Here is a 13,151-nt window from a genome sequence, read left to right as displayed (position 1 = left end):
TTAGAACCCAGTATGTATGTCAGGGCATAGTGATCTATATTGAACTTGACTTTGTAGTGTAAATAAGATTAGTGTGGCTTTTACTTGTAGTTTAGAATGGTAATAATAAACACGTTAATGACACTCTCAGTGAAAGTAAGTCTTTCTAAATTCAGTAGGTTGTACAGTACCTGACGTTTATAGTTTCTGTAGATCTAAAGCCCTTCTGCTCACTTTTTAAAAATAAATTAAACTTAAAAATGAGTTAAAAGTACTTTTTGTGATAGGAAGGGAAGGATATTAAAGTACTATTGATACAAAATTGAAATGCTGCCTTTTTTAGTTTAAAAATGTTGTAGTGATAAACCTGCATATAATAATAATTATATACGTAAACAAAATACAGATAGATCTGTTTAAAACAGAGGATCAGATGATGTATCACAGTGGTGGCGAACCTATGGCACGCGTGCCAGAGGCGGCACGTGGAGCCCTCTCTGTGGGCACACGCCATTGCCCCAGCACACATGGTCTCTAAATGTTCGCCATCACTGGCCTAAGGCCAGCCAGCCTGGAGCCGCCATTGGGGAGACCGCCATCCCACCCGCCAGAGACCCCTTGGATCTCCCCCAACCCTTCCCGGCTCCCACAGGTGTCCCTCCCCATAAGCAACATTGAGGTGGCCACACCCACCCTGGCCATGCCCACCCAATCTGCCATGACTACTGCAGCCACACCCATCCATTGGCCACGCCACCCAGTCTACCAAGCCCACTGTAGCTGCACCTGCCAAGTGGGCCACACCCACCCAGCACCCGGCGACACATAAGTGGGTTTTGGGTTGGAGTTTGGGCACTCGGTCTCTAAAAGGTTTGCCATCACTGATGTATCATATAGTAAAGCTTGATACAACATTTGGGAATTAAAAAAAAATACAGACATGTGCAAAACAATGCTATTTTGTCTTCTTCTGATCAAGATTTGTGATGAACCTTACACAACCACATTGGTGAGCAGAGATTAGTGCCAGAATACAAAATGACTTCTGACATTCTACGTCTCATTGACACTTGGTGGAAAACAAAAGACAGTAAATTATGAAGAACATTGATTTGAAAGCACTCTACAATATGAATATGACTATGCTAAAATATCCATTTGGTTGCAGAATTAAGCTTGAGGCAAATGTCTGTGCTTCTTTGAAACTAATAGAAAAGGGCCCGAAAAAGCATTAAAAAGGTGTGCTTTTCACACAAGAGCAGAAAAAGACAAAGAGCAAGTTCTTTTAAAACATGTAAAAGCTGGTTTTATTAGTCACTCAATTATCTTAATGGTATCACAAAGAATTCCACTGCAACTATTATTGTTTAAAATATATTAAGAGAAATTAGTAAAAACCGATACCCAAAAACATAAGGCATGTTTTTACAAAGCAGCCATGATGGCTTTGTTGAAAACTCCAGGGTTTTGTTATTTTATTGCTTTTGTTTGTTTCATCCTGTTTTGTAATGAACTCGAGATACTGAAATAACATAACATAAGCAGCAGGGTTTGGGCATCATTTAAATGCTTACAACATTCTGGGTAAAAGAAAAAAGCATGTACAGTTATTGCCATTTGTGACTGTGTGACACAAATCTTGTTAAACCCATGGATAACTGTTGAGAACAACATTGATACATTGCTTTATATTGAATATTAAATTATTGTGCCCATGCTCAGTGATATGAATTGTTTCCTGCAATATTTTGAGTTTTGTAATGTTAGAGCGTATCACTACTATTTTTTTCAGTTTGTAAGTGATGCAAGTATATGCTTGCTAGGATTGTAGTTTCTGAGATAAGATTTCTGATAAGAATGGAAGTCCTGCAAAATAATATTTTGGGGCAGCTCACTGCTAGGATTTTTTGCAGTTTAACAAGCAACTTGATTTTACATAAATTATTTTAAATATGCGATAAAACAAAATGCCACCTGGGCATTCTAAGCTACCTAGACTACTGATACATTCTTATATCTTCTTTCCCAGTACATTTTGTGAACTCCGTACTGACATTGTTTGTAGTCTGTTGTATATGTAGCATTTTGGATACATAGTACATTATGCATTTAACATGTCAGTTTTTCATTTTAAATGGTGTATGGTAGCTTCTTGCACTGGATTTTCTTCTCTGTACCTAATGTGGGCTTGTTCTATTTTACTATTCGTACATGGTGACATGATCATTATAGTACCATATCATTTCTTCAAGAGGACATTTAAGATGTTCTTGGAAGCTTGTGAGAATCATTTTGATGTTATTAGTGAAAAACCCTGCATTGCTGAAAGCTGCCTCGAGCTATTGGATCACAGCAGAGAACAATATGGTTAATATGGTCAGGTGTGCTAATTAAAAAAAAAAGATCCCCATAATACATAAACCAAATGAAACACAGTCATTAGTGTTGCTAATATTCTTTGCCATCAGCATGGGACCCCAAGTTTTGTTAGAAATTTCAATTCTAAGTCATTAATATATGAATGCTAATTAAAGAATTGACACTAAGCTAATATTAACAATCAGGTATTTTCTTTGTGAGAGTTTGGTGTAATGATTAAGGCATCAGGCTGAAAATCAGGAGACTGTTGAGTTTAGACCCACCTAAGGTACAGAGCCAATTGGGTGACCATGGGTCAGTGACTCTCAGCCTTAGGAAGAAGTCAATGGCAGACCACTTCTGGAAAAGCTTCAGTCAGTCTTGAGTGTTGGACACAAATGGAAGAAGGAAAATTCTTTGGGGGTAAAGATATGGAGGTTATTTCATTTTTTCCTGAAGATAAAAATAGTAGAAAATTTTATATTAAAAACAATATGTAGCATTTTCAGTTGTCAAGTAGCATGGACTAGTATATTGCTCGGTATGCTGTTGAGCTCATATCATTAATAAAAACAAAATTTGCTTTCATTTTTAGGCCTTGGATGTTGACCGAACTGTTCTTTATAAGATGAAGAAATCTGTAAAAGCTATAAATGTTTCTGGTTTGGGTATGTACACTTTGTTTATTGATGTTCTGTATTTCTAAAATACACATTGCAATATCCAACGCTTGTCAAATAGTCACTGAATGGTTCAGATTCAAGTCAATGATAGTTCCCAAAAGAATGCTTGTTCCTTCTTTTCTGACACTTTTTACCTTTCTGGTGCTAATGATTTTTTTGTTAAATGTTAATTGATGTAAGTTACATTTGATTGGAATTACAGTTTACTAGCATTATTTGGAAGGTCATCAATTCCCTTTCCCTCTGTGAAACATAATTAAGGTATTTCACATTTTTATGATTTAGGTGTATCAATAAACTACGGTTGATAGAAAATGAAATTTCTTATCTCTTTTAAGGTGTATTGGTGAATGAATGGAGGGGCCCATGTATGAATTTGAAATTAATTAATGTACTTTAGCTTGTATTCACAAGAACAGATTCCAATTTCTTTGCCACCAACTTTGTGTTAAGAGTTTATGAAATGCCAGCTATTGTGGCTTAAGTAACAAACTATGGTCAAGCAAACCAGGACATAATCAACATGTGATCCCAATCTTTCTTTGCTCTGATCTGAAAATAGCCTTTTTATATACCTGTCAATTGGTCTGTAACACCATTATGATGTGCTACTTCAAATAGCAACTGTTATACGGACTAACCTTACTAGGTATTTTTATAGACAACTGTAACATCAAGTGTAATATCAAAGTGATATGTACCTCATAATACTGTATAGATACCACTATTATATAATTCATGTCATTCACATCATGATACCTATATAAATATATAAGTTACATTGTTTATTTAGTGGCATTATTATGCATATGTCAGCATTTGGTCCTGCTCACTCATTATCTGCTCACTCATTCAGTGCTTCTCAAATACTATATAGCAACCCCACTATCCCTATCCAATGTAATAGTACTATCTGGGGATAGTAAAGCATTATAATTTGTATACTTTAATACGCATTATATTATATTATTTCTTATATTACTATATGCTGATACAAGATATTGCCAAGGACCCTAACTGCTTGCACACCATTTTCTTATATCCTGGCAAGTTTTGAGTTTGCTTTCTCTTATTTGTGTTTGATCTCTTTAATAATATTTTCTTTTTCATGCAAGGTATAATATTGTGACCCTGTTTTATAGAACTGAGTGGAATACTGAATAATGAAATACCTTGTAGGTCTTCTCATTCATTTTTGTAGCACAGATGTAGTTCCCATTGAAATGAATGGGCAGGAGTTGGTTAGCAGGTCATGGGACTGCCAGAGTCCTCACAAAGGAGACTGTCAGAAATATGGGATATTATAATCATGATATACCAGGCTTCATTTATTAAAGATTGGATAAATTTAGAGACAATGGTGATGTTGATGACGATGATGATTTACCGTCAACTGTTACTTGTTCTTTGGAGTGGATCTTTTCTCCTGTATTTTGAGTTATTCAACTGGAATCTATTTCAGGTTTTTGTATTAGTTATAGCAATTTAATGCTCTTGCTTTTTTTTATTCAGATGTTTATTTTTTATAAAAAAACCTGTGGATTATCATATTGTTTTGAAATTTAAAACTATAAAGATATTTGGATTAAATGAATGTATTCAAATGTACTTGTAAAATACCTCCACTTTTTACATCAATGGAGGACTTGTCGATGGTTACTGGAGTTAGCATTCTGTTTGTTCTCTTTGAAGCTCATGTGGAAAATGAAGAGCAGTATACTCAAGCTTTGGAGAAATTTGGAGGCAACTGCGTCTGTAGGGATGATCCAGATTTAGGAACAGCATTTTTAAAATTTGCGGTATTTACAAAAGAATTGACAGCGCTCTTCAAAAACTTGGTAAGAAACAAATGAAAGTATGTACTGCAGAATTGAAATCGTACAATGTAGTTTTAAGTTTAATCTAAAATATATAACTACTAAATCTAAAAACTTGACCGCCTGTAAAGCCACAGCTCTGATAGACACTAAGCTGTTCCCTGGTGAGGAAAAAGGACTGAATACCTGCTTCTGAAGCTTACCTAACAAAGATTTAAATTGTGACTCTTTAGAGATGCAATCAGTAGGGGGAATCTTTTGTGTATGCATCCTGCGTATATTGTAAATTATTCCTAGGACAACTTTGTTATCTAGCTCTCAAGGAAGGACTTGAAACATTTTATGACTGGTTCTTTCTAAAGCTTTATAACATTATGTAATCTTTGGCATGGGAGTTGGAAATCCAGTGAAGAGGAGATGATCTGTTTTGATCTGACAGGCTCAGCCAAAGAATGACATAGAACAAACTAAAGTTCAGTTCTTTATTTGCTCACACCATATAGACAGAATCTTGACAGATTAAACCTATACTACTCTAACCCTAATGCAGGGGTCTTCAAACTTGGCCCTTTTATGACTTGTGGACTTCAACTCCCAGAATTCCTCAGCTGGGCACGCTGGCTGAGGAATTCTGGGAGTTGAAGTCCACAAGTCATAAAAGGGCCAAGTTTGAACACCCCTGCCCTAATGGATACACACTGGGAGAGTAGCCATGCTAAATCTCTGACTCTGATCCAGCTGTGTTGCCTCTTGTCTCCTCCATACCCACGTCTTGGAATGTGTTTCTTCCTTCCTGGGTTTCTGCAGCTTCATTGTAGTCCATCATACCACCTTTCCCTTCAGAGACACAATCCACCTCCTCCAGCAGAGCATCATGGGATAATGTTGGTTGTGTTTGAACTGAAGGTGGAAGGGGGTGCCTCAAAAAGGCATTGGGTGTGCTCTTAAGAAGCTGTCATCTCTTCCTATTATTATAGCAGTTAAATAATAATTTTATTTCATATTTTATCAAATAATACTTAATGTCTGGTGAATAGGAACATTTTTCCAGGATTGCTATATAACATTCTAAAGTGTATTGTAGCTGAAAAACACCTTTCCCTGTAATATCTGATCGTGGTTAAATTATAGTGAACTTCTTATAGTGGTAGCCTAACATCTCTGCCTCATTGAAGCGTTGGGGTAATGTATTAGCAAATATATCTTATCCTGGACAGTACTTAAAACACATAAATATCTAGAATCTAAACATAGACATAAGAGGTCTGCTTATAATCAGATGATTGGAGTATCAAGTAAAAAAATGCATTAATATAAGAACCACTGTGGATTAAACACCACTTGACCTAGATAGTGTCATCCTGAACATTGTTTCTTTCAGTTGAACCATTCCACTTGCTGTATTAAAACTATTCAGAAAACGCAGGGGAAAGGACACAATTTATAAATTTGTACTTTGCTCTTTGTGGAAGCTTAGCCTGCCTTTAAATATTTACCACATATACTCACAGATAAGCCAGGAATTTTAGGTACCAAAATTAAACAGTATATAAACAGTGTATTTCAAGGGTCGGGTTATGTGCTAGTGATGTATTTTTCATGGTATTTTGGTTAAAAATACGAGGATCTGCTTATCTACATATGGTCTTATGTGTGAGTATATATGATACTTTTTAAAGGCATATTATATTTCTCAAGTTAAATTATCACATGGATTGTTGTAAAGGTGTATTTCAGTATCCTCTACTTGCAGATACCTTTTCTATCCCTCTGTCTGGTTGCTTTTTATTTTATATAATAATTAGGATTGACAGTAAACAAATGTAGCCTTAAAATAAGTCTTGCCAATGAGGAGTATGGTATTAGTAACGTTACAAAACTGTTAAACAGATTCTGAAATTACACAACTTGGAAAAACAAATATGACTTATTTTTATTGTTTTAAAAATTGTAATACGGTCTTTATTATTTAAATACTTTTTGCCACGTTTCTTAACTCTTGTTCTGTTTTAGAATCTGTGCATGAAAATAAATTTTAAATAGAGGTGGGTTTATGTATAAGGTCAAACAGATACACTATTTTTTCATACTTTCTAGGTGATATTTGATTTTTCTTTTCGTACCTTGGGCTCTCATTTCCCATTTCCTCTGTAACAAAAAAGACCTTTACATTGCTTTATTTGGAACTGATTCCTGGGGTACCTTTTCAAAAATAGTAAGTTAATATGGTCCATGGCAATTTGTGCTGTTTTTTTCTTGCCAAATTCTCTGTTAGTTTATCTGACACTTGGTTAGTTTATCTGACACTTGGTAACAGTCGTATTAACAGCCTCCAGCTATTTAAGATGTGTATGAAGATGGCTTCAGATTATTTCAAGGTATAAGACATGTTAACTTAATGGTATTTATTTGTCAGCTTTCCTTTGTTCATACTGACTATGGTTTCTTCGAATTAATCTGGAAGAGCCTCCAACACTGAGTGGAAAGCTTGTATGCAGATATTAGGGTGTCAAGCCCACATACAGGTAGTCTTCGACTTACGACCACAATTGAGCCCAACATTCCTGTTGCTAAGTGAAACATTTGTTAAGTGAATTTTGCCCCATTTTAGGACCTTTCTTTCCACAGTTGTTAAGTGAATCACTGCAGTTGTTAAATTAGTAACACGGTTGTTAAGTGAATCCGGCTTCTCTATTGACTTGGCTTGTCAGAAGGTCGCAAAAGAGGATCACATGGCCCCAGGACACTGCGACCATCATAAATATGAGCCGGTTGCCAAATGTGTGAATTTTGATCACATGACCATGGGGATGCCGCAGTGGTCATAAGTGTGGAAAACGGTCGTAAGTCCCTTTTTTCAGTGTCGTTGTAACTTCGAACGGTCACTAAATGAACTGTTGTAAGTCGAGAACTATCTGTTGTTAGCAAAACCAAAGAAGCAAGAATGACACCGATTTTAGAAAAGTCTCTTTAAAACCAAGCTGGATTTAAACACAGATCCTTGAGAACTGCAAAAGTCAATTAAGGTAGAGTTTCTTTGAAATGCCCTTCTGCCCACGTCTCTCAAGTCTGAACGGTGTTGACTCTTCCCAGAAAAATGCTTGTGCAGTGCAGTGCTTTCCCATAATCCCTGTACAAGGTTTTAGAGGTATTTTCTAATAGAGGATGGGATGTAGTGATGGGCAAACAGAGATTGGGCTCCTGACACCAATTCCTACTTAACCCTTAGAGCCAGGCTACCTAGATGCTCTTAATCTCTGATTGTTATTGCTAAATATCAGATTTGCCTGTAATAAATTTCTCCTCATCCAAGATCTCTCATGGATTAGAGATAGCTCAGGATTCATGGATGCCATGAGGATGGTGAAACTGTCCCAGATCATTCAAGGCCTAACTTGCCCAGAGGACCATATATCTGGGGGGGGGGGGGGTTGCAACATAATCTGAGGGTGAGAGACAATAGTTTTGTTCTGTGCCACGGTCAAATCACTCTCATATTGCTATGGATGTGACTAGTGCTTCCAAATTTTGCAGGGAGGGTGAAACTATTCAGTTAGTCACCCCTCAAAAAGAGGTTTATAGAAAGTATATGAGGAGTTTCCTTAGGCTGTGGTGAACAGTTGTGCTAAAACTTTAGTTGCCTGTTGGAAAATAGAAGCAATAAGAGCCTTGGATAAGATTGTACCTCAGTAAGCCTTTTCTTCCAACAATGTTCCTAGCTTTATTGAGGAGTTTTGGATGATGAAGCAAATCAGGAGAGGCCTAAAGTGTAGTTGGTGAAAGAGCAAATTGGACTGAATTTCGGTATGAGCTCACATTTGAGTCTACATTGAGACAGAGCAGGCATTTGCATATGGAGCTAGATGTTGGCAGGGCAATTATGTCTGGCTAGGTCAGGGGTATCAAACTTGCAACGTCACGTGACGTGTCGCAATGTATCGCAACTTTTTTGCCATTGCCGGCAATGGGTGGGCGCGTTTTCGCTATGATGCATCCGGCCCGTGGGCCAGCAGTTTGACACCCTTGGGCTAGGTTATTAGGATGAGAATGACCTTGGAATTCCTGAAGAAGTAGATAAGGTTCCCTGCAACATAGGCTGTGTTTTAATGAATGAAAATAATAGTGTCAACACAACTATTACAATGAATTGGGAAAATCAAGCATTCCTAAATCCAACAAAAATGTGGGAAATACACTCTTCATTATCCTTTTCCCTTTCTGCACAAATGAGTATCTTGCATCTCTTTCTTGGAATGCCTGCTAGGTATTTATTTAGAAATATTTAAATGCTTTTAGATGAAAACATTTTTTTTGTTATAGATCCAGAACATGAACAATATAATCACGTTTCCACTGGACAGTTTGCTAAAGGGCGATCTAAAAGGCGTAAAAGGGGTATGTTACATGTTTCTATTTTTAAAAATTATTTAATTATTAGCATAAGTGCATGTTACAATTTGTACTGGAGAAAAAGATATTTCTCTGCTGTCATATCCGGCTGCCCTGTCCTACTAGATGGATAATTTTTCATCTTGGATGCAGTGATTTATTTTGGACTAATGTGCAGTGGTATTTAAAAGTTTATGAACCCTTTCGAATTTTAAAGATTTCTGCATAAATATGACCTAACACATCTGTTCTCCATACAAGTTTTTAAAAACAAAGAGAACCCAATTAAGTAAATGGGTCATAAACATTATACTTGTTCATTTATTCACTGAGGGATGGTGAAAGTGATTTGCCCTCTAGTCATAGAAATGGGAAATTGGAGATAGTTCTTCACTTTTTAATTCCAATCCAAAAATATTGAAATAATGATGCCATGAAAGTGCTGGAGTTCAGTTTTTCCTCAATTTGTGGGCAGTGTCTTATGACTCCAATTGCATTATGCTTTAAAGAAACATTTAAAAAGGCAAAAAAAATGACCTAAGTGTGAACTGCAGAGCTGGCTAGGATACTGGCTGATGCAAAGATTGACCAGCAAACCATGGCTGACTTTGGTTTCCAATATCATATGGTGCAGCACCCATAAATAAATACCATACGCCTGACTGGTGCTACGAGGATTATTGTATAATGCAGTCACATCCGCTGTCAAGTTAGGATTAATTTAATTTTGCATTAGACAGCAAGAAGGCTGTGACTCAGAGAGACGTCAGACCGATAGGCAGGAGATAGAGCGTTCTGTGCTGCTACTTAAATCAGAAATGTAGATAAAGAATTAGAAAAATAATCTTACTAGCTTGTCACATCATTTTATTTGGTTCACACTAAATTTTATGACAAAAAGGTTGGGTTCACACTAAACCATTGTGTAGACCTTTTGGTTTGACATGACATATAAACCCAAACAAAACCACTCCTCTCCAGTCTTACATTTTGATTGCTAAGGTCAACTCTTTGGAAGGGTACAGCAAGAAAAAGGAACAACCACTTCATTTATTAATTTCAGGCGGTTGCTGTCTGCATGGAGGCACTGCATTTGTTTTGGTGGGTTACAAAATCTATTAATGTGGACCAAATAAGCATCTTTCACATGAACAGATCTCTGGTTAGTTCTACCAAGACTTGAGGAACTCACATTAGTATTAAATGTGAAAGTAATGAGTCAGACTGTGCAAAATATTTGAAAGAAGTGTTTGAAAGTAGGAGCACGTTCTTACTCCTTGAAGTAATAAAGCTGCTACACTGGAGGTTCACTATTCATGCTGGTCTAGATGCTGGTCAAGTGTGTACAGCAAAAGGGCTGTGCATGAGAGCTGTGTGGGTGCATTCAGGTCAGCCTTCACAGCAACAGCGCAAGCCTTTTAAAGGAAGTAGCTGTTGCAATTCACACTTCAAGGAGAGGTGTTTTACTCTCACAAAAAATGCTTTGCAAAATTTTTCCTTTGAAGGCTTTGCACAGTCCCAGGACTGAGTCTTCTTCTAGTATACAGTACTTGGACTTTCAGATGTATAAAATTTAATTTGAGAAAAACTAAAGCCAATTAAAACTAGGCTATTTATTCCAAAGATTACTTCACCAGATTTTAATCTAAGTGATTTAGCACAAATGATCACTTGCCTATTTAATGTGACTTTCTTCTCATTTCTACAGGATTTGAAGAAGCCGTTTGATAAAGCATGGAAAGACTATGAAACCAAAGTGTACGTACTTCCTTTCTGATACATAGCAAATTTGTATACATTGTCTCTTTCTGTGCTTGTTCATCCAAAAATAAGGGTCATTGAGTTGGTTGGATACATTGGATTACCAGATTTGTTACCTATTTAATCTGGGTTTGGTTAAAATCTAGTAAGCACTTGGATGGAAGATTTCTGGGAAAATTGGAAGAAGACAGTGACAAACAACTTCTGTACAGTAGTCCAGAAAACTGTTTGTATCTCTATAATCACCAAGATTCATACTCAGTTTAATTTAGTTCCAGTCTAGCTGCCTGAGGTTGATTTGCTATTGTTAGCTGTACAGTAGTCAGGCTTACCTCAAAGGTATGGAGAGTTTAAGTCCATAAAGTGAATACTGCAGTAAAAACCAGTCACAAAAATATTTTCATTTTCAATGCATATAAAATTTATGTTTACACTACATCATGGGTGTCCAACCTTTTGGCTTGCCTGGGTCTCACTGAGTGAAGAGGAATTGTTTTGGGCCACATATATTTTAATAATGTGGCAGCGTAATATAGTTAATGTAAATAAAAATCACATAAGGTTAAAAGTTTGCGATCTTGTGGGGCCACATTACTAGCTGACTGTGGCCGCCTGTGGCCATGGGCCACTGGTTGGACCTGCCTGCACTATACTGTAGCCTATTAAATGTGCAATAGTATTATGCTTACAAAAAGCAATATGCATACCTTAATTGAAAAATACTTAAAAATTGAAAATGTATATTTTGAAGGAGCTGGGATGACTTGATACTAAAATACCGTCTGTATTCATACAAACAAGCTGTTCTTTGATCAGACAGATATTTATCCCATTGAGACTAGTACAGTTTAATACCCAGTTAATCGCTCTGTTGAATATTTTGAAGATCGGTCATACTTACAACAACTAGACCCGTGAGCTAAAAACTTTCCCAGCATCCATTTCTTCACTCCAGGGTCAGAATAATAAGAATATCTATCTATCTAACATGCATGAATACACTGGATCCCTGTATATCCCTTTATATTAGATAATAAAACTGCTGCTTTTTCTGTATAAGGATAGCACCTGTGTTGCAAGGGGAGCCACACAGAGTTGATTAGAAGATGGGTGGCTATATAAATGTTTTGAATGAATGAAGTGAAGAAATGAGCAAGCCAAAAAATATATATAAAATAACTTTTCACTCAGTTTTTTGAGCAAGAAGCTGTTCTCTAAAGTAATTAAGCAGCTTATGGTTGACTTATCTTATATTACCTGAGCACTATTGAACACGTCATAACTTTTTCTGTACTGCTTTATACTATTTCTGGTAAGGCCTGATTGTGATAACCAAGTATCCATTAGTTGTAGTAAAAATCCCACTTGTTGAATGTATATTGGCAGTTTATGATGATATAATATGGCCTTTACTTATGCACTTAAACATTAATAGCTAATAATAGCATATAGATAGTCCTTGACTAACCACAGTTCGTTTAGTGACTGTTCAAAGTTATGACAGCACTGAAAAAGCGACTTATGACCATTTTTCACACTTACGACCATCATGTGATCAAAATTTAAGACGCTTGGCAACTGACTCATATTTATGACGGTTGCATTGTCCCAGGGTCAAATGATCACTTTTTGCAGCCTTCTGATGAGCAAAGTCATCGGGGAAGCCAAATTCACTTAACAACCGTGTTACTAACTTAATAACTGCAGTGATTCACTTAACACATGTGGCAAGAAATGTCATAAAATGGGGCAAACCTCACTTAACACGTCTCACTTAGTAACAGAAACTTTGGCCTCAATTGTCATAAGTCGAGGACTACCTGTGTTTGGAAGAAATACAGAGAAAGATTCTCATGGCAGAGAAGAGTCAGACACTGAATGCATTATAGCCCATTGAATGAGGCAGTTTGAAGGAGACTTTTATTTTTCTTGGCCTAAACCTGATTACTGCAGATGTAATCTCCACGAATAAAATTCAGTGAATGCCTTTTTGATCAGTTCTTGTTGATAAATCTCACGATCCTTGACCAAAATTTTAGATATAAGTCTAGCCTTTTGTCTCTTACGTAATTGGTAGGCCAACCATCTCCCAGGTTTGTTTGCATTAGCAAATGTATTATGTTTAATGTACTTCAAGTTGGTGGCCACCTGATCCGCAATTAGC

The 13,151-nt window shown here is 36.6% G+C and overlaps 1 protein-coding gene across 1 annotated transcript in view; it reads left to right on the top strand.

Annotated features, from left to right (window-relative positions):
• ASAP2 (ArfGAP with SH3 domain, ankyrin repeat and PH domain 2) overlaps positions 1-13,151 on the top strand; it is a 91,186-nt gene that overhangs the window by 19,682 nt on the left and 58,353 nt on the right. The window contains exons 2-5 of the mRNA XM_015816154.1: positions 2,933-3,005; positions 4,713-4,858; positions 9,158-9,232; positions 10,935-10,984. Of these exons, the coding sequence (XP_015671640.1) occupies positions 2,933-3,005; positions 4,713-4,858; positions 9,158-9,232; positions 10,935-10,984 (344 nt within the window). The remainder of the gene's footprint in view (positions 1-2,932; positions 3,006-4,712; positions 4,859-9,157; positions 9,233-10,934; positions 10,985-13,151) is intronic.

The sequence above is a fragment of the Protobothrops mucrosquamatus genome, unplaced genomic scaffold (assembly GCF_001527695.2).
Source record: "Protobothrops mucrosquamatus isolate PMUCROS unplaced genomic scaffold, P.Mucros_1.0 scaffold404, whole genome shotgun sequence".
In the NCBI taxonomy this organism is placed as follows: domain Eukaryota; kingdom Metazoa; phylum Chordata; class Lepidosauria; order Squamata; family Viperidae; genus Protobothrops; species Protobothrops mucrosquamatus.
Note: the sequence above shows the minus strand (reverse complement) of the source record. Positions and strands in the feature narration are given on the sequence as shown.